General features: G+C 44.9%; 1 protein-coding gene across 1 annotated transcript in view; it reads left to right on the top strand.

The window, feature by feature from the left end:
* The first annotated feature begins 305 nt into the window (after window positions 1-305).
* ADARB2 (adenosine deaminase RNA specific B2 (inactive)) overlaps window positions 306-25,658 on the top strand; it is a 119,030-nt gene continuing 93,677 nt past the window's right edge. The window contains exons 1-2 of the mRNA XM_060280896.1: window positions 306-388; window positions 10,890-11,797. Of these exons, the coding sequence (XP_060136879.1) occupies window positions 367-388; window positions 10,890-11,797 (930 nt within the window). The 5' untranslated portion in view covers window positions 306-366. The remainder of the gene's footprint in view (window positions 389-10,889; window positions 11,798-25,658) is intronic.

Here is a 25,658-nt window from a genome sequence, read left to right on the forward strand (position 1 = left end):
GGCTTGTTGCTTGCAGCGGAACATCTGGAACAGGCTGCAGCAGACCACCCGTTCTACTGGTTCCCCTCCCCGGTTATATTTAAGCAGAAAAGGAAGGGTTCCTGGCCTCTTAAGAGCTTACCATCCAAACGTAGCATTTGGTGAAGACAACAGTGCAAATGACCTATGGTTTGGGAGGTCAAGGTAGAAAGGGAAAGGGGGGGTGGACAAGAGCAGCAAGGGATCAGAGCACACCATGTTGGAACCAGGTTGACACACATTTCATACATATGTACTTTCCCCCCCCCTCCTCTCGTTACAGAAAAAGTAAGCATTTTGTCAACTTTCATCGCGCCCTTCAAGTATTTAAGTCCTGGTGCAGCAAATATGGAAGACGAAGACAATTTAAGTAAGCAGTTTCTCTTCTTCATATTGAGGTGAATAGTAGAGCCAATAGGAAGTTCTGTATCATATGTGTATGTGGCTGAATACAGACTTTTAAAAAACCACACATTTTGGTAATGCGTGTCATCTAGGAGCCCATCCAAACTACCATTTCAGCCAAGGAGAAAATCAGGACAAAGAATACCAAAGTGACATTGTCCTGGTCTTGTGTGGTCCTCATGTAAAGGTAAAGGTAAAGGACCCCTGGACGGTTAAGTCCATATCCCTGGTTGGATGGGGCACCCAATAACAAGGGATTGTGGTTCTTCATTCTCTTTCCCTATTGGGTTCTGACCTATAGCGTCCTGGCATGTTGTCTTTTCGATTCATCACATAGTACTTGTTTACAGAAAGCTTTGCAACTGGGAATCTGACACCTTTAAGTATACAGATGAATAAGAATTGAAAGCTCTATATCTGGCAATAGATAAAACCTAAAAGATTCTTCTTATGGTGAAAATGAAACATTTTATGATAAGAGGCTATTCATGATAAAGTTAGAGGTTATTGAGGATGATGGATATGCATAAATTTATGCTCATTATATACAGTATTAAGTTTGTTTTATAAATTGTATTATATTTATATTATATTATATGTGTGCTTATCTCTCTCTGTGTGTAATGATTATTATTAAGAGCATTTGTATCCATGGGTTCCTTCCCCCCTGCCATAAAGACTCCTGGAGTGGCTTACATGCAGTCAATTACAGTCCCAGCCCAAAGGCTTACTATCTAAGAAAACATGGCACACGAGGGAAAGGGGGGGGGGGAGAGGAAGAAATCCAAGCCAAGCACCCATTCTTAAACAGTTGTTCTTATAATGCCAGCTGGCAGAGTTCAGAGGTAGGAGGTCCCTGATGGAGCTGGTCTTCCAGGAAAGCTGATTGAATGAGCCCTGTTTCCCATCTCCCACTAATGCAGTCTAATGGAACACACACGTGTGTGTGTGTGTGTGTGTGTGTGTGTGCGTGTGTGTGTGTGTGTGTCTGGATAGAGAGAGAGAATACCTCCATTTATTCAAATGACATTTTGGGCAACTGCACATTTTGGGCAACTGCTGGCATAAAAGAAAAGTCTTCAAGCGATTACACCAAATACCCAACTCCTAGTGGAGGCCAGTTGGGCCTCTGTAACAAGAGAGACAACTAACAGAGGAAGAAAAAGAGAATTGGCAATTGATTTATACACTGTACTTGTCCTGCCACATTCACTGGCACCAGCGCTATTGACACACAGAGAGACACACCAAGCCCATTCTGTTTGGAAGTCTGTGCACATTCTCTTGCTCAAGCCATTCCATTAGCACAACAAGTGCACTGCTAAGGGGCTAACTTAGCACTGTAGTGAATTCCTCCTATTAAGTTTCTCTCTTTTTTTTTAAGAGGGTGAGAGGCAGGAGATCCAAGACCCAATGCAAAAGAAGCAGGACCCCCTGAGCCCAGGGCAGTCTCGAGCCGGTTGGCCGCCCTGGCGCCGAGGGGTGGAGATCGCTCCGGCGCCCCCACCCTTGCAGGGCGCAGCATGGTTTCCGCGCGGCTTCACTGCGTGGCGCCCTGCCTACCGGCCCGCCGCCCTGGCACACAGCGCCACCGGGGGTCTACCTAGAGCCAGCCCTGCCTGAGCCACCCGCTAATGATGCCCCCAATGGAGAAGAGGATGCGCAAAACAATTCCCTGTCTGTTCTCCGGCACCTATTTTAATGCATCCAGAACATTGTCATGCACTCTGCCAGTGATTGTTGGAATATGAGGCTAAGATAAGTCACATTAGATAGAAAGAAAAACTGAATAATGAAGAGAAAGTGGAACCAGGTGGAGAGTGTGTGGCATATTATCATATTCATCAGCCCTGACATTGATTTGTAAGCGTCATCTCACCTTCTTGTTGTAACATGTTGGTGGATTTGGGGGGAAGAGGGAGGATGTGCTCCGATCAAACGACGCACTTCTGTTTATTTCAGCATCAGCTGCCAGATGGCTCTTTTTACCAGCTGGAAACTATGAAGGGCTGTCCTCTTAGAAATTATGGGTGAATAAATTTCTGTATGCCTAAGGCTGCAACTAACTCTACACCATTCCTGGCCAACACTTCCTTTATTATGCAGAGCAGCAACAGGATGTTGTGCAGGAGAGAGCTTTGTGATTTTCTCATCTGCCCCTCTAGTTTCCCTCTGAAGCTCACCTGCTCTGCTATCCAGTCTCCTGGATCTGAAAAAAAGTGGCAGGTATGAAAGAACCTGTCAGCTGGCTTATCACAAACAGAAGCTGGTACCTAGGATGCTGGAGTTTGCCCCAGTGTCAAGGGGAGCTGCCCCAGTGTCTTTCCTGGTTCTCAAGCAGGCTTCCTCTGCTTCCTCCTGGAACAGGTAGCCTCATGAGGCTAGCTCAGCATTTCATGAGCAACTCTGAAGTTTCCTTCCCACTTCTGCTTTTGTGGGGGTGGTGAACAGGTTTGGGGATCCAGTCAAGAGCCCAGGAAACTGGCCTGCAGTATTCTGGTGCTGCAGTTGGAAGGTTGAAGGGTCTTCAGGACCAGTAATTTTCTCAGGGTTGGTGGTGGTGCTGGTGGTGGTGGTGGGGTCTCAGGTACTTTCACTCTCAGATCAAAGTTCTGTGACTTTGGGAACAAAGTTCCCAACAAGAGTGTCCTGACACCCAGCCGCTTTTCTCCAAAGAGTTCCCAACCCATGTTTACAACCCTATTTATCAACTGCAGGTGAACAGCTGGAACTGAATCTGAGAACACGTCTGCCACTTGTCATAGATGGTGGTTTGATACCGTTGTCTTGACTGGGCAATGGTGGGCAGGGGGAACGATGACAGGTGGATATTCCCATTACCATAAATACAGTATGTTCATCTTTCATAGAATCATAGAATCATAGAGTTGGAAGAGACCACAAGGGCCATCCAGTCCAACCCCCTGCCAAGCAGGAAACACCATCAAAGCATTCCTGACAGATGGCTGTCCAGCCTCCGCTTAAAGACCTCCAAAGATGGAGACTCCACCACACTCCTTGGTAGCAAATTCCACTGCCAGACAGCTCTTACTGTTAGGAAGTTCTTCCTAATGTTTAGGTGGAATCTTCTTTCTTGTAGTTTGAATCCATTGCTCCGTGTCCGCTCCTCTGGAGCAGCAGAAAACAACCTTTCTCCCTCCTCTATATGACATCCTTTTATATATTTGAACATGGCTATCATATCACGCCTTAACCTTCTCTTCTCCAGGCTAAACATACCCAGCTCCCTAAGCCGTTCCTCATAAGGCATTGTTTCCAGGCCTTTGACCATTTTGGTTGTCCTCTTCTGGACACGTTCCAGCTTGTCTGTATCCTTCTTGAACTGTGATGCCCAGAACTGGACACAGTACTCCAGGTGAGGTCTGACCAGAGCAGAATACAGTGGTACTATTACTTCCCTAGATCTAGATGCTACCGTATACTCCTATTGATGCAGCCCAGAATTGCATTGGCTTTTTTAGCTGCTGCATCACACTGTTGACTCATGTCAAGTTTGTGGTCTACCAAGACTCCTAGATCCTTTTCACATGTACTGCTCTCAAGCCAGGTGCCTCCCATCCTGTATTTGTGCCTTTCATTTTTTTTGCCCAAGTGTAGTACTTTACATTTCTCCTTGTTAAAATTCATCTTGTTTGCTTTGGCCCCGTTGTCTAATCTGTTAAGGTCATTTTGAAGTGTGATCCTGTCCTCTGGGGTATTAGCCACCCCTCCCAATTTGGTGTCATCTGCAAACTTGCTCAGGATGCCCTCATGCCCATCATCATCTTTGTTATCACAAACTCATGTAGGCCTGTGAGGTGGACAGATATATATGTTGCATCTTGCCTTGGAAGATGCTTGCATGTGGGCATCTGTGTTCACTGCACATTATTCATCTTCAGTGTATGAGTACATATTTAGTGCCCTGGAAGCAGGACCTGAGATCTGCATTTATTCAACTGATCCCCAGAAAAAGCTTTAAAAAAAAAAAAGTCTCATCACACCCAGCAGCATCTCTGGTAATATGATATAGCTGCTGGGTTGCAGCCCAGTCCTGTCGTGATCATGAGCATCCAAAGATTGCTTTTCCAGTGAAATTCGTTCTTTCCAACAGTATGTCAAAAAGTGATGGAGGTGAAACCTTTTCCCCTCTGTCCTCAACTTGATGCAGATGGGCAGCAAATAGCCTGCTCTGTGCGAGAAGGGCAAAGAGAAAGAGAGAGTGAGCTATTGGCACGCTGGCAGCAGGAAATGAAGGGTCTCTATATTCGCCTTTTTGAATCCACAGGCAGCATTCTGACAAAGCCAGTCTGCATTATGAGTGCAGTGAACCTAAATGATTACAGGTACTTTCATGGGTGCCCTAAAAGAAGTGTCTGTGGCCCAGGTTTCAGCCTGATAGATAATGATGCGTGAATAGCAGGTGTTTAAGCTGAACAGCCAACACCACAGCTCAGTGCTTCACTATCATACCTCTGAGAACAAAAGCTGTAGGGCAGATACTGGCAAACCAACCCCCCCCCCCACCAGCTCCCCAAATTGATTTCTTTGGGACACAGGGAAATGTTGCAAGGACATTTTCACAAGGGAACTACGAAGGATGTCTCTCTTTTTATGCCAGGCCTTCAGGGTGTCATTTTGGTTCATGCAACTTGCAAATACTGTATACCTTTGAGATCTTCCTTCTGATCCATGCAGCTCCTTTCACTAGATTTCCAAATGCAGGAAATTCACATGCCACCCTTTAATATGAAAATGTCCTTTTAGGAGCATCTAGCATGCTGGGGGTTTGTCATCTTTCATCAACTAAGACAGGCATACAGATATTGTGCCAGTACTGACTGGTGGTTAGAAAGTAGGTGGAGTGAGAGCCAACAACCAGTAGAACCAACTCTGGTGGCAATACTGAGACTAAGGAGGAGGGATCTGACAGGCAGTGTCACCCCCTGGACTGGTTCTGTGTAAGTTGGCAGGCAGGTTGGGGTTGGCTGAGAGCAAAAGGAAGTTTGGTGGGGCAGTACCCCATTTCCCTAATTGACTTGTTGTTGTTTAGTTGTTTAGTCATGTCCAACTCTTCATGACCCCATGGACCAGAGCATGCCAGGCACTCCTGTCTTCCACTGCCTCCCACAGTTTGCTCAAACTCATGTCTGTGGCTTCAAGAACACTGTCCAGCCATCTCGTCCTCTGTTGTCCCCTTCTCCTTATGCCCTCAATCTTTCCCAACATCAGGGTCTTTTCCAGGGAAACTCTTCTCATGAGGTGGCCAAAGTATTGGAGTCTCGGCTTCAGGATCTGTCCTTCCAGTGAGCACTCAGGGCTGATTTCCTTCAGAATGGATAGGTTTGATCTTCTTGCAGTCCATGGGACTCTCAAGAGTCTCCTCCAGCACCATAATTCAAAAGCATCAATTCTTCAGCGATCAGCCTTCTTTATGGTCCAGCTCTCACTTCCATACATCACTCTCACTCTCATTGTGCAGCTTCTTCAAGATTTCTTTTCTAGCAGGAATGGTTTTGCAAAAGCTATGGAGAAGCAGGAAAAACAGAGTGCAATTTTCACATCTCCCCATCATTTCAGACATTTTTTACTTCCTGGAATGTAAACAGGAAGTGGAAGGTGCTTGTGCTTCCTGTCCACCTACCCACTACATTCCAGCTTCCTGACATCCAAAACCAGCTCCTGGAGGTGGAAGTGACTTTATGGAGCCTCTAAGAAACTGCATTGCAAAGCTAAAGAATATTTGCACTTGCTTCTGAGACTTTTCCTTGTAAGGGTACAAGGGGAGATCCTTGGAGTTGGGAAGGAATACACTCCCCAAGTCAAGTTTGCTAATGACTCTTTGGTTTTGCATCTGTTTTGTTTCTCTGTAAAAAAAAAAGCAAGCAAAGGGTACCAATTTCTGATTAGACTGCTAGTATGCAGAGTAACCTATGTTTAGCGAGAACATTCAGGTACAGCTCTCCTTTTGCCAAGTGCTTGTGTGGGAGAAGTAGTTGTGTGGCATGGAAGAGTCAGTGGTGGCTGGTGACCATTGGAACTGGTAGGGCGAAAGGCAGAAAGACCAATGGAAGATAGAGCCAGAGCCCATGAAATATGGAGCCAGAACCAATGGCAGGCAGAGCCAACTAAGACCCGCTTTGTCTCTGTCATCCTCTCTGCTGAGTTCTACAAGGGCAACAGTGAGGCTAAGGAGAAGGAAGTTGACAGACAGTGCAACTCCCTGGACTGCAAATAAGAAGGTTGACCAGTCATGGCTACTAGATGGCCAATGTAGGCTGGTGGAGCCTTAATGAATGAGCCTCCCATGGGAAGGGAGGTCACATAGCAGACATCTACTCAGGCATCCAGTTTCCTCACCCAGTTTTCAGTCCAACGAGGCTCTCCTGTATAACGACTCAGAGCTTTGTCCACACTTGCTTGAGATATGTGGAGCAGCGCACCTCCTCTCAGATGGGACTGGGCACAGTTTGGTCTGCTAGCATAAGAATGGTTCTCCTTTGCAGGAGGGGATTGGACTAAGTAGCATTCTCATCCTTCTCGACTCTCTGATTCTAAGCCGCTTATTTCATTGCTTAATTCCTCTTATAGTTAGGAAGCTTTTCCTGATGTTAAATCTAAACCTAGAACGGCTTGTAAATAACAGGACAATTGGGGGGCAAACTGTGCCTGGGGGCTGATGCAGCATGTTTAAGCTGCCCCCCCTTGTGCAGGCCCCCATGTGCTGAGCCTTTGGTGCAGCCTGTCATGCACAATGACACCAGAAAGGGGCAATATTCAGAAATGAGTGGGGGACGGGGAAACACCAACCCCCCAGGATGTTCTGTTACTGAACTTAAAGTGGCCATTTTTGAACAAAAAAAATTCAGAAGGAGACACTGGCATGAGATGGCTAAATTGCCTCTTTTTTTCCCAATACAGGTGTGGATTAGTTGACCAATGCCAAGATGTTTGTTTTATTGTCAACCCCACAATGATCCCATACATTTAAGCTTCCATATAATTGTCACATCCTGTTGTATTTCATTTCCCTCTGACCTGAATGAGTACCATTTTCCCCCTCTACCATTTCTGGTATCAACACCTGACACACTAGGGCGGCTGCTGGGGCCTCAGAGTCCTAGCAGGGCGTACCAATGCTGGCACCAGCACCAGGACCTTCACATCAAGCGGCTAGGTCTGCAAGCTTTCACTTCAATTTTCCCGGTGCCCTGGAGTAATGCTGCATCAGGTTCTCTGAGGCATTGTGGGAAATAGCTTGGAGTGATGCTGCCATTGTTAGGAAAGCCTGAGGGTTGCCCATTCCATAAGACGTAGCCACCAGAGGGCACTTGCTTAGGGCCAGGGGTGCCGACTTGAATAAAATATTGTGGCGTCCCAGGTAAGCCCTGTCCCCACATGATCAATCACATGACGCAGTGCATACACACCATTTGAATGGGAATGCTCCTATGCCTGGAGCCCAGCTCAGACTGGAAACAGCTCCATTTCTATAATGCCTGCCAACTAAGGATAGCATTGAATGCATCTGGTGAAGTGTCCTGTCCATGGAAGCTTGCGCTACCATATATTTGTTCATCTTTAAGGCATCACAAAGCCTGTTGCGGGGGCCACCAATATGGTGCACTTCTGCCAACAGGATCCCCTCCTCCAGAACCCCCCCCACACACACACACACCAGAAACTGGGCTTGAGAGAAGCATTGTATTATAACCATTAGACTAGGTGGGTGGTGGGGATGAATTTGTGGTGCACATTTGCAAAATGCAGAAGATTTTGGGGGTACCACACACACACCTTCCTCTGTTGTCGTTTTGTAAAATGGGTGCATGTTTCTGAAGGACTCCTTATCCTTTTCAAGGGAGGCTACCTGGAATGTGGGTTTTGCAGATATTTATAACGAAGAGATTGCCACTCCTTTGGTTTCTTTTCCTCACCCAACATTCATGCTGCGGGGCAGCAGAATAACCTTCGAGAGGCACAATAATATCGCTTCAGATGTAGCATGGAGTGTCGGATGGCTGGTTCTTCTGAACCCTTGTGACCCAGAGACAAAGGCAACGTCATTGTTAGTGGCACATTATAAATAGTCCTCAGTAGCACTTCATGATACACAGGTTAACACCACCGTGCATAATGACCAGAAACAGGAAGTGAATGGGGAGGTGTATGAGTGAGAGAGGGAGAGAGAGAAAATAATAGAAAAAGAATAGAGACACCTAGGAGGAATATTCGTCAGTGACAGAATAATAATACGAGAGAGCAATAACAGAGGCACCTAAGATGAAATTTCACAAATGCACAGCTAAATACATTTCACTGTTGGCTCAGTCTCATGCTGCTAAATGAAATAAAGCCAAGATGAAGGGACAAAACATTTCTGCAGTCGAACATGAAATGATAAACCTGGTCTATATATCTGGTAAAATGAGATCAAGTCCTGAGTGGTAAAACAAACTGTACCACTTCAGATTCCATTGGGGGGAGGGGGAGGTCCTTTAAAAAAAATGCTCCCCCACATTAAAATGTTCCCTGCCAGAAGAAAACTGGTAAAATAGGGATAAAGAGACTATTGCCTCAAATGGTCTTTTTTTTCTGTTTACACAGAGGAGTTTGCTTTGTTTTGTTACAATGTGGAGGAAGTCAGAAAATGATGCTCCCTAAGCACTACCTGAAATGGTATAGTTCGTTCTACTACCTCATCTTGCTGAATGTGTGGATTCAGCCTTAGTTTTCTTCTGATGTTGAGATTTAGGCATCCGGTTCCTTGTTGCCAGAGTCACATTCTTCTGCTCAGTATCCAGATAGCAGCAGCACAGACCAACCTCAGGCTCAGATCGATCAATCAATTCAAATTGATCAACCCTATGTATATTCCTCCTTTCTAAAGAGACTACCCAAGGCAGCTTACAACCACAATAATAGTTTTGGAAAGGCAATAAAACCATTTTAGCAGTCAATAGCAACATTTTGTTTTCGGAAGTCGATAACAAATCAAAACAACTACCTCCTGAAAGTCAATAATGGGGGAGACGCAAGCTGCTGGGAATACTGCTTACCTTTCCTGTAACATGGGGTTGCAGAACAGAGCCAGCCTGCCGCCATGGAAGCCTCAACATTTGGTCTTCCAGCTGGAGGGAGACGTAACAGGCCTCTCCCTCTGGTGGAAAAAGTTTGAATCAATCCCGCCTGCCAGATTGACCAATGGCCAGTGGGGTTGGGGTGAATCTGACTGGGTCCCCATGAGTACTTCATTCAGGTCCTCTCCCTGGGGATAAAAGTGGGCTAGCCTCACACATGGACACCTGGTTGGCCACTGCTGGACTAGATGGGCCATTGGCCTCATCCAACAGGTCCTTTTCATGTTCTTATAAGAGCATACCCCATTTTTTTCACATGAGAGCACGCAATCTCGCCCAGGAAAATGAGCTTTCTTCAGGGCTGCGATCTCACACAGGTCACGTGACTTGTGCGGGAGCATGGTCCTGGAATACTCGTGTCCCAGTTTTTCACTTCAACATGCTGGAGGGGGTGTAAGAGGTGTTTGCACATTGGGGCTGCATGCAGTTATTGCAGGAGGGAGTGAATTGTGATGTGCTTGCTACCTGCATCCCATGGCTTTTGTTTACACATGATAGTAAACAGGACACGGCTACACGTCATTGCACTATTCACAAGTCATTTTGCAAGGCCTGATTTTGTGGGCTGATTTAAACCCTACAAAATGCCTTATAAAATAGTAAAGAGCGAGTTTGGGCAGATCTTTCTACAATTGCAAGGGGATATTACTCTGCATAGATTTGAAGCGAGAGCAGTGAGAAAACTTTCCAACCTCAAAGGGAATTATTTACTTTACCATATCAGAACTGGTTACTCTGTGTGTTCATGAATGCATGTAGAGGCCTAAGAATACTTTTTTATGTTCACAAAGCCATGCAACCAGCGTCATGAAAGTAAGTTGGGGGGAACAGAGTCTGGAAAAGGCAATATGAATTATAAATACAAATAACCCCCTGTGTTTTCTTATTCAGTGGTGCAGAATCAATACAAATTATTTTCAAACCTGAACAGAGTGTGAAACAAGAGCTATCTTTCTCTCCATGCTTTCCAGCTTCAATATCATTATGTACGATAATTGAGTCTGTAAAAACCTATTAGATGAAGAGAGGGGAGAGGTATGAATTTCAGGACCCGCCCTTCTTTCCTGTAGACAAATATGTCTAGGAACAAAATAGGTTGCATCCATGTTTCTGTGTGTGTGTGTGGTTGGTGGAGGACTGTGTGTTTAAAGTTAGTGTGTAGAAATAAATACACCACCCCTGTGAAGGTATATTGGGTTGGTTGTTCTTCATTTTTTAATCAGTGCAATAAATATATTGGTGAAATCTCTTTTTCACACTCTTATTCTTTGATTTCACAAAGACACCAATAATGTTGGCGGACTTTCTCTTTCCTTTTTCAAACAGGTACAAGCAGTGCAGAAGTAAAGGAGAATCGTAACATTGGCAACTTAGAAGATCATCCAATAACCTCTAACGAAAGGTCAAGGGTGGGCGCTTCCAGTATCAAAAGGAAAAGGCCTCTAGAAGAGGGCAACAATGGACACTTCTGCAAACTCCAGCTCATCTGGAAGAAAGTCTCATGGTCAGTAACGCCAAAGAATGCCCTGGTTCAACTACATGAACTTAAGCCAGGTTTACAGTATAAAATGGTCTCCCAGACAGGCCCTGTCCATGCACCGGTATTTGCAGTTGCCGTGGAAGTAAATGGGCTGACATTTGAAGGGACTGGACCAACAAAAAAGAAGGCCAAAATGAGGGCTGCAGAACTTGCCCTCAAGTCTTTTGTTCAGTTCCCCAACGCATGTCAAGCTCACTTTGCCATGGGGAATTGTTTCAACCCTTCCACAGACTTTACGTCAGACCAGGCAGACTTTCCAGACACTCTGTTCAAAGAGTTTGAACCATCGACGCACAGTAAGGACTTCTCGGTCTACAACCCAGTTAATAACGAACTGCTTTCTACAGCCTATCGGCATGGGAGGTTGCTATACCACACCTTGGACTTAATGGGCCACAGCAAACAAAACAAGCGCAAGATGGCGTCCGCCGCTGAGAGCGAAAAGAACCCAGTGGTGTTGCTCAATGAGTTGCGGTCAGGACTGAGGTACGTCTGCCTTTCGGAGACTGTGGAGAAGCAGCACATCAAGAGTTTTGTGATGGCTGTAAGAGTGGATGGGAGAACATTTGAAGGCTCGGGACGTAGCAAGAAGCTGGCTAAAGGTCAAGCAGCACAGGCTGCGCTTCAGGCCCTCTTTAACATTCGGCTGCCCAGTCACATTCCCGGCAGGAGTAAATGTAATCATTTGCCACAGGTGAGAACTCTCAGGTAGCCACCGCCGAGCTGGAGGAGTTCTTTGAGATTAATGTGATTTGTTGTTCTAGCCCTATATGGTGACTTTATCAGAATGCTCTCCTCACTGTGAAGTAAGTAAGACCCATCTTCTCACAGAAGCCGCACACAAAGACCTTTGCATATGCTTCCATTATTACATCATTAAGAGCCATTATATGGCTTATTTTCTAAAGAGGCAGCAGAGAGTACAGAAATTTGAAGGACCGTCAATATTTCAAGCGCAGATTGTAACACAATTGCATGTAATGAAGGCAGAGATCTGCTGCTTTTTCTTCTTGTTTTTTTGTTGTTGTCAGGGTGCAGTGTTTCTTAAGGGAATAACCAAAAGTAGCAGTATGATATGGCGCCCTTGTTTCTTATTCTATCAAGTTGTGTTTAGAGATAAAGGGGACATCATTCTTAAAAAATAACCCATGGTGCACAACATGCCTCTTCCCACCCTCCCCGCCACGATCTCATCCCCAGACAATTCTGCTTCTGGCAAAGCTTAAAGATCTTTGTGTGTGGTTGTCAAATGTCTGACTGAGAGAAAGGAAAATATCTCTACAGTGTCTTGCTGATTATATGTTTTATGTGGACCGACACACATAAAAAAAAGCAAAAATATACAGCAGACGTTTATGACTGCTGAATCACAGATAACAAGCTGAACAGGCTTCTGTTCTCACATTTGGGAAATGCTGTTAGTTTCAAGGAGTCTCGTCTTTTCCAGATAGTAATGTGAAATATATATGCCTTGATTGGTTAGAAGGCTGTAGAAAGATTAAGTAGGCATGGATGTTGCTGCCTTCCGTCTCTGTTCAATGTGACCCACAGCTTTGTCTGAAATAAGCTCTCATTTCTGCCATGTCTTATTGTACTTTGGCCAGATTTTCCATACAAGTGGGATTTCCTTTGTTTTCCTTTACCTTTTGAAGAGAGAGGTTGGAGAAAGTTAGGGCACTTGTATGTATTCTCCCTGACCTTTGTATGGGCTGTCTCTGAAGTCTTTCTCATTTATTTATTCTTGCATATTTTCGGAACAGGGTTGAAACTTGGCACTTCAAGAGTTAAAAATGGGATTTGGAATCAATACCTTCACCCCCAAAAACCATTTTCTTAAGAGAGAGCTATACAGTCATATGTTTCGCTTGCTGCTGTGCATGATGAGATCAGTGTGTTGTGGAGAGGGGTTGTATGGGGAGCAGTTTTGCCTTGCGCAGACAGGAATGTAAAGAGGCAGCAATTTCCACCCCTTCATCCGTTCATCACAGTCAACACTGTTTCCATTCTGCTACAATTCAGCTTCCACTAAAACTTGTTATTTGTCTTGCTGCTCATAATGGCGGGAACCATTGGTGGAAGGGAAACGTCAAAAGCGATGCACAAAATTACGTAATTCTTTACATGAAATTTGTGGACCAAGAAAACCCCAAACAATAGCAAATAGTGCTCATATTCACTTGTGTGGTTTCTGTTCCTGACCTCAGGTGAACTTGCAAATTTCTGTTCCCATTTGTGTTTACGGCAGAATTCTCTGACATCTCTAACGCCAGGTCAACTCTTCTTTGCCTGGTGTGCTGTTAATGTGCATTTTCTTTTGCCTCGCTCTCATGATGGTAAAAGCACATAGGCTGTCTTAAGAGTTCAGTCCCCTTTGTACATTTGTTCTGCTTTTAAATATCTTGAACAAACACGTGTGTGTGGGCTGTAGGCAATGCCTGGTTTTGAACGAGGGTGCTGGGTATTTTCTGTCCTGTTTCCCAGCACAGAGATCAAGGCTCATCAAATAACCGTGTGGAGCTGAGCAGTCAAATAAAAGAGTTCCCACACCTCAGTTTTTGAACTGGGGCTGGGGGAGAGTGAACAACGGCTAGGGGCAAAGGCAGAAACATTCACATTAAGGGCTTTGGCTTAAGGCAATATGAGCAAAGTGCCATCGGAAGACCTAAGACGCATACAAGCATGTTGAGATACAGCCAGGGCAGACCTCAGTGGCTGTGCTTTTACACTGCTTAAGGTAAAGGTAAATAAGTTAGAGTGCACACAATCGGGACACAGGCCTAGACTGGGAATATTGTTTATGAATGAAACTTTCTTGTGGGGCTACTCTTGCTTCAGCAGGTGCAAAATGCTTGACTTTTGATGGGGGCAGATGACCGCCAGCACATAACCCTGGTGCTTAAAAGCTTGCACTGGCTGCCCATATATCACTGGGCCATGTTCAAGACTCTGGTATTAATTTGCAAGGTCCTTATAGGACCTTGTGGGACTCAGGTGGCGCTGTGGGTTAAACCACAGAGTCTAGGGCCTGCTGATCAGAAGGTTGGCGGTTCGAATCCCTGCGACGGGGTGAGCTCCCGTTGCTCGGTCCCAGCTCCTGCCAACCTAGCAGTTCGAAAGCACATCAAAGTGCAAGTAGATAAATAGGGACCGCTCCGGCGGGAAGGTAAACAGCGTTTCCGTGCGCTGCTCTAGTCCGCCAGAAGCGGCTTTGTCATGCTGGCCACATGACCCGGAAGCTGTCTGCGAACAAACGCTGGCTCCCTCGGCCTATAGAGCGAGATGAGTGCCGCAACCCCAGAGTCGGACACAACTGGACCTAATGGTCAGGGCCCCCTTTACCTTTATAGGACCTTGGGTCCAGAATAACCTAAGGACCACCTGGCCCCTCATATCCTGGCCCAATCACTGAGATCTTGGGGGGGGGAGCCTCTGTTAGTGTTTCCCCATGGCTCAGATGCATAGCTCAGAACCTCTAAAAACCAAACATTCAGTGCTAGTGGGCCCACGACTGTGGAACTCTCTCTCAAGGGTGATACCTGTTTACTTGAAGGAGCATCTCCACCCCTGTCATTCAGACCAGACACTGAGGTCCAGCTCCAAGGGCCTTCTGGCAGTTCCCTCACTGCGAGAAGGGAGGTTACAGGGAACCAGGCAGAGGGCCTTCTTGGTAGTGGCACTCGCCCTGTGGAACAGCCTCCCATTAGATGTCAAGGAAATAAACAACTACCTGACTTTTAGAAGACACTTGAAGGCAGCCCTGTTTAGGGAAGTTTTTAATGTCTGGTGCTTTGTTATGTTTTTATATGTACTGGGAGCTGCCCAGAGTGACTGGGGCAAGCCAGCCAGATGGGCGGTGTATAAATAGAAACATTTTCATTTACTAATTTATTTCATAAAATTTATACACTGCTTGACCGTAAAGAATCAAATCGGGGAAACAATAAAATTTAGGGGGGAAATTACAGCCATACTTAAAAACTTGCTGAAACATATTAAAATTACCTCAGCTTTCTAAGCATCTGGGTAGGCTAAACTAAATAGGAATGTTTTTAGCAGGTGCTAAAATAGATAGATAGGGAATTCCAAAGTGTAGGTGCTGCTGCCACACTTGTTTTATTGCTTCATTTTCCGTGTAGTGTGTTGCTATATACAATGCATTTAGAAATGCTAATGATTAAGCAGTACATAAATGTCTTAGATAACAAACAAATAAACAGGCACGTAATAGGCTACCACAATACAACTACAGCAAATAGGTGTTCTGACATATTCAGCCGATGGATATGTATACAAAAGAAAACCGGGGGGGGGGGTACTCCCTCCCCCAATGTAAATCACACACTACAATTAAAAATACAGTAAACCATAATCTCATCTCACCCGCTTACCTAAGGTTTTTGGAACCTGGGTCATGTTTTCCTGGCTGCCAGAAGAAATTTTGCTACTTGGATGGTAATGAATATGCCTTTGCCTGCAAGCACGGCATATATCTGGTCTAGGATGGGTCTGTTTGACAGAGACTGGAGGATACAAGTAAGATGATTGTGCCTATGGTGCTCATATAAGGGGCAGCTTAACAGGCAATGGGAGACATCCTCAATCTCACCGGACTCACAAATAACAGAGTCTTTGGCAAGCTGGAATGTCATTAAACTTCCCATCCAAGAAAGCAGAGGGCATATATTGGAGACGCACGGCTGTAGATGGTTTTCTTCAAGAAGCAGCAGTAAGGATTATAAAATAATTCTCCAGGCCAAATGTCATTTTGTATAATAGATACCGATAAGAAGAAGACATTTGTGCAACTGAATACAAATCGCTTAGAATGGAGGTGAATTCTCTCCTTAAACATCTGCTTAGCTCTAGTAGAAGAAGAAGGTAAAGCTGCAGCAGTGCTAATCCCATAAACATGTTGGATACTTCTAACAATATTTACTCAAAACAATTGGGCTAAACCTGAAAGCATTTTTTTGGCAGGCCGGAGTCCTGAAAACAAGTTTCTGACAATATGAGGCAAGTGCAACACAAGCACAAGTTTCCATAGAGCAGGGGTGCCCGAACTTTTTTCAAAGAGGGCCAGATTTGATGAAGTGAACATGGGTTGTTGAGCTTTTTTTAGGGTTGAAGTTGCTGAGCTTTTTTTAGGATTTTACCCCAGGACATATAGTGCAATGGGGGGGCAGATTAAATTGACCGGTGGCTTTGGACATGCCTGCCATAGATATTAGTCCAGTTTCTGCCCACAAAAGAGTCATAGCAAGAGCTGCCCACGGGAGGAGAGGCCATGGGATGCTCCCTTGTAGCAGCAGCAGCTCAGGACAAGTGCCGGCTTATCCTCTTCCCTGAACTCAGTGCCGGCAGGAGAAACAGGGACACTCCAGGGTCAAATCAGAAACCGGGATTGTTTTTGTAATTCTGGGACTGTTCCTGGAAAATTGGGGCACTTGAAGTTTATGTAATTCTCACAAAGGAATCCTGCACCACTTCCAAAATAGATAGATACAGTGGTACCTCTACTTATGAATTTAATGCGTTCCAAACGCACATTTGTAAGTAGAAAAAAATTGTAAGTCGAATCCCATAGGAATGCATTGGGAGAAAAAATTCGTAAGTAGAAAAAAACCTATCTAAACCGCATCCAATATGGCGGGCGGAGCTCCATTCGTAAGTAGAGACATTCGTAAGTAGAGTTATTCATAAGTAGAGGTACCACTGTACACTGGTATACCCCCATGTCTACATACAACTTTCCTCAGAATTACCTTGGTTGTAGGCAGGGGCGGAGGAAAGGGTGTGTGGCGAGGGCGGGCCACCCCGGGTGTCATCACTGAGAGGGGTGGCAAAATGCCGGGCAGCACTCACCACGAGGCCTGCAGCGTGCCCGAGCCATGTGTCTCTCCTGGGAGTGACGCAATGGCTTGGGCACCAGCAGGCACCGCACTGCCCCAAATGGTCCGCCCTCCGCCTTCCCCTCAGCTGCAGGGCGGCTGAGTGGGAGGAGGCAGGCAGACTCCTCTGCGGCCCCGTGGAGCGTCCTGCTGGCCCCACCCCGTGGATGGATGGCCCGCCCCTGGGCACAGGGCAGGCACCCAATCGGCTTGCTCCGCTGCTGGTTATAGGAGCACAAAGGCCCTCTCCCCTCCAGTGGTTTCTAGCCACCGTCTCCAACAGCGCATGCAGAGCATAGTCATGATGGCTAGTAGCTATCAATAGTCTTCTCCTCAATGAATTTGCCTAATCCAGGAACCTCAACTCACTGCTGCAATTGTAATAATCAGGAATGGCAAAATAGCATTCAAAGCAACTCCTTCTGGGGGGGTTTCACACATTCCTGGTAAATATTCCTGAGACTAAACAACTTGAGACAGAAGAGTGTAGCACTGCATATTTTAGGAGATGGGAAGAGAAAAGAGACTTTACATGTGTTCTGGGTGAGACCACACATACACACTCACAATACTGTATTTGAATATCATGAAAAGGCCTTGAAACACATAGTTCATCAGATCACCATTCGTTTTATCCTGGCAGCAAAAATCATGCAGAACCAATGGCTGATAAGTGCTAAAGTCAAAAATTGCTGTCCCTCCTGTCAGGTAAAAGAGGCAAATATCAATAAAAATTAGTGGTTTTAATTAAAGCCTTTCATTCTCTCACAGCCTTGCCCAATTTTGCAGCTCGTTAGCATGCATTTTAGCTATTTCACCAGCTTTAAAAGCCCATGCATGAGTGCTAGAGTGAGTGCTGGTTACTCAGTCCTTTTAAGCCTTAAGGAGACTGAATTCTTCGTTTAATTTCTTCTATAGGATTGCCCTAAGTTATAGATTGGTGTGTGGCAATTTTTAATTAAAAGAAATATACAAGCTAGTTTTCATTACCCAGGGTATAAAATTAAGTAAAACAATCCCACAGCTTTATAAACACAACCATTGGAATCATTCTAAATGTGCTTCTGTCATCAGTAATTAAATCTTATGCATTTCTTAAGAGTAAGGCTTAGAAGGCTGACACTGTAAAATAAGCCAGATTTTTCTTAAAGGCACAAACTTTTACAACCCAGTCTGCAATTTCTTGTGGATAAGAGAGCTCCAATGCATTCGTGAAGCTCCTCATCTATAGTCTTGCTCCCTTCATTTCAAGAGAGACAGCTGATCTGTGTATTGTTATAACAACTGGAGCTTCTAAAAAAACCCACTTGATCTAGCACTGATTCCTTGATATTCAAAGGTATAGTCAGCCTCCGATAGCCTCACCTTCCATGAATTTACCTTAACTGAAATGATTTGGCAAATGCTGGGACCTATGTGTCCCAGCAGAGGCCTCTGGGCCTGACATCATAGGCTAACTATGCCTCTGAAAATCAGTTGTTGAGTGTTAAAAGTGAGGAGAGGGCTGTTGCCCACAGGCTCTGCTTGTGGGTTTCCCCATAGACATCTGGTTGGCCTTTGAGATGCTGGACTAGATGGGCCTTAGTTCGATCCAGCAGAGTTATTCTTAGGTCCTTAATCCAACCACAATTAAGCACCATTTATTTTAATGTTTGGTGTTTAGAATCTCCCCTTGGAAATTAATGGGACTCGTGCATTTTAACCCCTGGCTGGATTATACGCATAGAGTCACCACCAACTTCCTTTTTTGAAAAGGCAGGGAACATAGCTAGACAGATCAGCATTTTTTTAAAAAGCAGAATCGATTCCCTCCCTTTTTAAAAGTTTTTATTTGTTTGCCTGCCTGGGGTGGGCCACGTCCTCCGAAGAAGAGTTTTGTATGACTCTAAAGCTTGCATCCAGTGTTCTAAAGCACGGCTCAGCTCAAGCAAGTCTTGACTCACTGGAAGATAGCGAGTGCCGCCTCACTTGAACATAGTGGGGCCCATTATGGCTCCTGCTAACTTTGACTTATTTCCTCATTTAGAGCAACCTTTCCTCTGCAGGGAGTTGATGGCAAGGATCTGTCCACCAATTGGGTAGTGAATTATTACTGCTCTGAGGCATTATTGTGAGAGGGGCTTGTTCGGAAACATTATTACATCTCGAGCCAAGGAGCAAGGCTATTTATTAGATGAAAGCTTGGAGTCTCGGTCCAGAGTCATCATCTCATAAAGATGTCTTTCAAAGCAGCCACTTTTACAACCATCAGAAGACTCCTCGGGTCTTTTTGTCCAGCTCTGCGAGAAGGTGAGAAGGGGCTGCACTTCAGAATCCTGCCAGCCCTCATTAAAGCGGCTCTTCGACTTGCAACCCCTCCCCCATATTGTTTATAAAGGCTTCATTATGATCTACTTTACACCAGATAAGAGAGTGTTCTGTCCCCCCAGGCAGGGCTATGGGATATGAGCATGCAGCTTGAATGAACGTCCATCTCTCTCTTTCTTTCTTTCTTTCTTTCTTTCTTTCTTTCTTTCTTTCTTTCTTTCTTTCTTTCTTCTCTCTCTCTCTCTCTCTCTCTCTCTCTCTCTCTCTCTCTCTCTCTCTCTCTCTCTTGTTGGGTCCCATGCAAAACTCCTCTGCCGGAGCTGGGCTGCTGCTGGCATCCGTTCCAAAATTGCATTCTTTATCTATTTATGGCTGGCATTCAGTGCACATCAAGGAAGCTTCAAATTTATTCTAACAGCTTTTCATTTCCAGAATGCAGAACAGCAGGCTGACTTGAGCTACCACTGAGTTCTGACTCCCTCTTGTGGTGTTCTTGACAAACACGAACATGATGTTTTCGTGTTCGCCTTGCTGGGAAAGACTGAAAGAGTAAGGCAAAAAAAAAAAAATCAAAATCCCAGCAATGGAACACTCCAGAGTGTTCATGGAACCAGACAGGGAAATATTTTAGTGTCTCTTTGGTCCTGTGCAGCAGTCGATAAGGGGCATTTTAACTGCATGCAGCTTCTGAGGACTACATTCAGTAATTCCGCAACACTTTCTCAAGTTTCACATGCATGAGATGGGCTGAGTTTGCATGAGAATGAAAGCGTCAAACTATCTATTGCTTGAATCCCATGCTTGAAATCCCCAGAAACTTTTCTTTCTTAAAAAGCATCCACACGGCAACCAATCTATCCAGAACAGGTCTACAAGGCTTTAGCACAACCACCACAACAACAACAACCTCAGCCACAAAAGCCACTTGTTTCCTGCTTTGGTAAGAAATACCAGGTTCTGAAGTTGTTTATTTTCTGCAAAATAGGAGCTTGAATCAGGAACAAAGTTGGAGTTTGGTGAATATATAGCAGGGGTGTGCAGAAAGAAATAGTATTGCAATACAGTGGTACCTCGGTTTATGAACACAATTGGTTCCGGAAGTCTGTTCATAAACTGAAGCGTTCATAAACTGAAGCAAACTTTCCCATTGAAAGTAATGGAAAGTGGATTAATCTGTTCCAGACAGTCCGCGGAGTACTTAAACTGAAGCGTTCATAAACTGAAGTGAACTTTCCCATTGAAAGTAATGGAAAGTGGGTTAATCCGTTCCAGACGGGTCCGCGGAGTACTTAAACTGAAGCGTTCATAAACTGAAGCATGGGTGTAATTGGTTCCAGAAGTTTGTTCATAAACTGAAGCGTTCATAAACTGAAGCGAACTTTCTCATTGAAAGTAATGGAAAATGAATTAATCCATTCCAGATGGGTCCACGGCGTTCATAAACCGAAAATTCATAAACCGAGGTGTTCATAAACCGAGGTTCCACTGTACAGTACTGTTGTTCGAAAGGATGAAGAAAGCAAAAGGTATACTAATCATGGCAAACAAAACTATTCTGAGTACAGGTTTCACGTGTGGCCAGTTTTGAGGCACTAGCCTCCAATATTTGTGGGGGGGGGGGGGTGCAAAGAGACCTTGACCCCTAGGGGTTGGCTCCTATGCTTGTGGCTCTCAAGGAACCCTGATACGCGGCTTAATCCTTCAGGGGCTATAGACTAAGATCCTGGAGATAAAGTACTTGGGGAAACAGGGATGGAGGGTTCAACCTTGTGCTCCTTTGTGACTTTTATCTTCAGCCCCATCTCCTGACTTTAAACATTATTAGGCCAGATGCGCATTGAAAGACAAGGGGCTGCTAATGGCATACGTCATTTGAACTTCACAGCAGCAAGGCTTGGTGTAAAAAAAAAAACCACTTCCGCCACACATCTGACATAACATAATCAGCCATCATGAGAGTATGCCTGGGGCGTTTCAAACTTCTTTTTATGTACGCAAAGATGTCTGCCGCCCTCACTGTAAGAGAGAAAGGGTTTTTATATATATATAAAAGGTGTGGGTTGCACTTACTGAGACTCAGGAAGGCAACAGAGTATTTATGGCATAGCTCAAACACTGTTGCTGTTTATTCGACACTTTATCCCTGCTGTTCCGAGGGAGCACAAAACCATAACAAATAAATACACGATAGCAGAAATTACATAGCTAAACACTGATGATGATGATTTATTATTTTTACCACGCCCATCTGGCTGCAGTGATTATCTGCAAGTTACCTGTTGCCGGCAATCCTCTCTTTCCTATTCGTTGAACTGCTGTGATGTCACAGAACTCAGAGAGCAGCAAACACACACACAGTCTCGCATCCAGGTCTTGATGAGGATCATACCTGCTTAGCTTCTAGGGGCAAAATGTGGTTTCTCTGGGCATGTCATTTCCTTTCTGTCAGTGTTGTGTGTGTTTTTCCTGTGACACTGGTGTCCTAGGTAGAGATCATTTCTCCTCCTAAAGTAGCAGAATGGTAGATTTGCAGAAGTTCCATAAATCAAAATCACAGTGTTCCTGTGTTGTCATAGAAACTCCAATCAGGAAAGAAAAGAAAAGAAGACGGGCTGATTTTGGGAATGTGTGCATTAATGATAATAACAGTCAGGGGAAGGAAATGCCCCCTGTATTTACAGGGTAAAACCTCCGGCTAAATACTTTACATGTAGCTGTGCTTTGATGGAAATTAACACAGAAAGATATAGATACTGCTGTCATCATGTACTGTAGAGCAATGACAGGAGATAAATGAGTACCATTCCTCCAGCCCCCTTCCAAAAAGAAAAGGGGGGGGAAGCCTGACAGACCCAAGTGCATAAATTCACCTCTTTAAATTTTGCATTCATAAAAAGAAAGTGGGAGAGCTCAGTAAAATGTCTGTCAGATTTACTAGGTATCTTTGATGTTGCTGTTCTGAAATATTCTCTTCTGTGGACATGGAAGAGCAGGGGAAGGGATGTAAGTTTTTGTGCGCTCTCTGTTTTTTTAAGAATAAAAGACACAAGAACGTTCTTGTTGACGCAGCTGTGGGTTGATGGTGCATGTACAGGCCAGAACAAAATATTAAGTCCACCCGATCCCTTTCATATTTCAGAAAAGCTAGAAAACAAGGTAGGACTTAAACCTAGAGTTCTGTAAAGAGCAGAGCAGCACCCTAGGGAGGATTGCTATTGAAATAAAGTCAAAACGGAGCAGAAAATGAACATCGGGATGCTATGCTCACCTATCTGGGGTGAAAGGGATCAATTAAGTAAGCATGCAATGGCGACCGGTTCGCAAGATAAACACCAATGGCACCAGATTGATCAGCAGGGAAGAGACGAAACGTTGCAGAGGCAAGCCGAAAAGAGGCTCCCCGTGTGCCTTTGACAGAAATTGATCCGAGTAAATTAAACACTTGTTCTGCAGTGACTGGGGAGGGGGTGGGGATATAAGGTGTCACCAATATCGGAAGCTAGCTAGGCTCCTCTGTTGTTGTTTTAATCGGTTTCGGAAAAGACGTGCAATAGTGAAGCTTGCAGACCTTAAGTCAAAGTTGATAGTTTTTCTGGGGGATTCAAGATCCAGCCAATGGATGGGATAGAAACAGCGCAGGAAGGATGGACAATTGGATATGTTTGGTGAAAACCAGGTGTTTTGTTTCCTCTTCTAATAATGTGAAGAAGGCTTGTATGGGACACCAGCAGCTCAGGATGACTTTCAGCGATTCCAAGGCTGGAGATTCTTCTTGTGGGGTCTGAAGTACTCTGTGCAAAGTACAAGGGTTCCCCAGGCTCCCCTGAAATGGTACAGTGACTCCATGGTGTCCTCATCATTCCTGATCCTCTGACTCTCCCTGGTACCTTGTACCTCCCACCCTCAGGAGGTGATGTTGGCTCTAAGGGTGATCATCTGCACTCACCACTAAAACCACCAGGAGCCCATCAGGTACACAGAGATCTGTGGCCTGAAAGGAGCTACATTGGGGTGGCTACTAATGCCAGGGGCTTCAAGCGTCTTGCTTAGATACAATTGGAATCAATGAGCTTTAGTTTTAAACATAGGAAGCTGCCTTTTATTGTTTATGCTGGCAGGATTTCAGGCAGAAGCCTTTCCCAGCCCTGCGTGGAGATGCTAGGGATTAAACCTGGGCATAGCTGCCAAGTTCTCCCTTTTTTTAAGGGAAATTCCCTTATGCTGAATAGGCTTCCTCGTGAGAAAAGGGAAAACTTGGCAGCTATGAACCTGGGCCAAAACCTGCCTTCTGCCACAGGCAGAGCTCATGCTATGAGCTACCGTCTTTCCCCAACAATCTCAATATTGCAACTAATATGCCACTCAGCCATATCTAACCCCCCCCCCAAAAAAATCCTTTTTTTATTGCACATTCATAATGATTTGTGCTCTTGATGCTACCGGAGTGGCCACACGCAATCCCGCTTTATATTTGGTTTCATTTGATTTTTTTGTATTTCTATGCCACTTCCCATTCAAATGAACCCCAAAGCATCTCACAAACAATAACAGTAACACAACAGAACATCATAAGCACAACATGTATCCTAAGATATATATAAGATATAATTAAAAAACCACCCAGCAACTAAAAAATAAGCTGAACACCACCATTACAGCTTAAGTCATTTTATTTGATTAGCAAACCAATGAGACATTTGTAACCCATAGAACAATATTTCAATACCGTTTGAACCTGCAAATGATTTGGGGTGGCCACATTGCTTCATTTGCAACCAGTGTATATCCTGTAACTTCCTGCTGGAACCCCATAACTTTTTATACCACATATGTTCTGGTTTATTTTTGCCCTGCTTTTGTTGCACTGTAGCCCCTCGGGGCAGCAATAATGTGGTTGCATTGGAGAAGGATCACAGAAGTAGAATAGCTCAGTTGGTTAGAGCATGGTGCGGATAACGCCAAGGTTGCGGGTTCGATCTGCATATGGGACCGCTGCATATTCCTGAGTTGCAGGGGGTTGGACTAGATGATCCTCAGGGTCCCTTCCGACTCTATTATTCTAAATCCACCACCAAAGTGCTCCTATTGAGTGCAGAACATGTTGCAGAATGCGCCTGCAATAAAATGTCTGGAGAGGGACCAACCTTCTGTGGAACATGATCTACCATGTAGCTCAACTCCAAGCTTAGTTGGTAGCATTACAGCTGCAGTGGATTGCTTTGTAGCCATTTTGGGGCAAAATGACTACAAAGATGTCAGCTGCAGCTGTAATACTACCAGCTAGGCTTAGATCAGTCTGTTTGTATCACTTGGATCTGTATCTCAGAACTTCTACGTTAGATAGATGTGGATTACAGCCCCCACTATACATCGAAATGAGTTCCACAACATTTGTGCTGATTACCTTAAGTTTTTATCTGTGTTCTTCAAGGTGCCAAATTGCTTGCTGTTTTACAGTTTCCTATCTGGCTTTGCACTCTGTTTACATGAGCACCATGTAGCTGCAAAAGTGGAATCAATAGGACAGAGATCTACAGCACCTGTATCGCAAAGGTTACTGCAGTTTGGAAAATAGCTGATGAAGGCTGGATGTAATGAGCCGAAACACCCTGAAAGTAATTCCTATCAGCACTAAAGACAATCATATAACTTCCCCTGACATGGGTAATCCTCAGTAGACTAAGGAAGTATATTTTTCTCCCCTCTGGAAGAGAGTTTTGCGGTTTGTAGAGAGAGTTGGCGTGAGATATGGGGAATAACTTCCTAATAGCTCATGATTAATTTGTGGGGAAGAACTTCTATGAAGTCACAAAGGTCATTCAGAGTCTATCACTGAAAGTATTAACTACAGGGCATCTCGCTCACCATCTGCATATATACAGTCTGAACCTAACCATGCTTGATTGGGTGCAAGTCCCAAATTCAACAGGTCCCACCCCATTTGCTTGAAGCGAAGAGTGGAAGACCTTGTTCATGAAGGTGCTCATCGCTTAACTTCAAGTTATGGAGAGCTCAGTTGGTGGAGCATGAGACTCTTAATCTCAGGGTCGTAGGTTCGAGCCCCACGTTGGGCAAAAGAGTCCTGCATTGCAGGGAATTGGGCTAAGTCAGGCATCCCCAAACTGCGGCCCTCCAGATGTTTTGGCCTACAACTCCCATGATCCCTAGCTAACAGGACCAGTGGTCAGGGATGATGGGAATTGTAGTCCAAAACATCTGGAGGGCCGAAGTTTGGGGATGCCTGGGCTAGGTGAACCTTGTGGCCCCTTCCAACTCTACGATTCAGTGTACATCAGAGTGTGTGCAGAGCTCTTTATAAAGGGCAGGGCCTTGGTCAACCCCTGGTATCCGTAGTCAGCT

This window comes from Zootoca vivipara, chromosome 12, assembly GCF_963506605.1.
Source record: "Zootoca vivipara chromosome 12, rZooViv1.1, whole genome shotgun sequence".
NCBI lineage: Eukaryota > Metazoa > Chordata > Lepidosauria > Squamata > Lacertidae > Zootoca > Zootoca vivipara.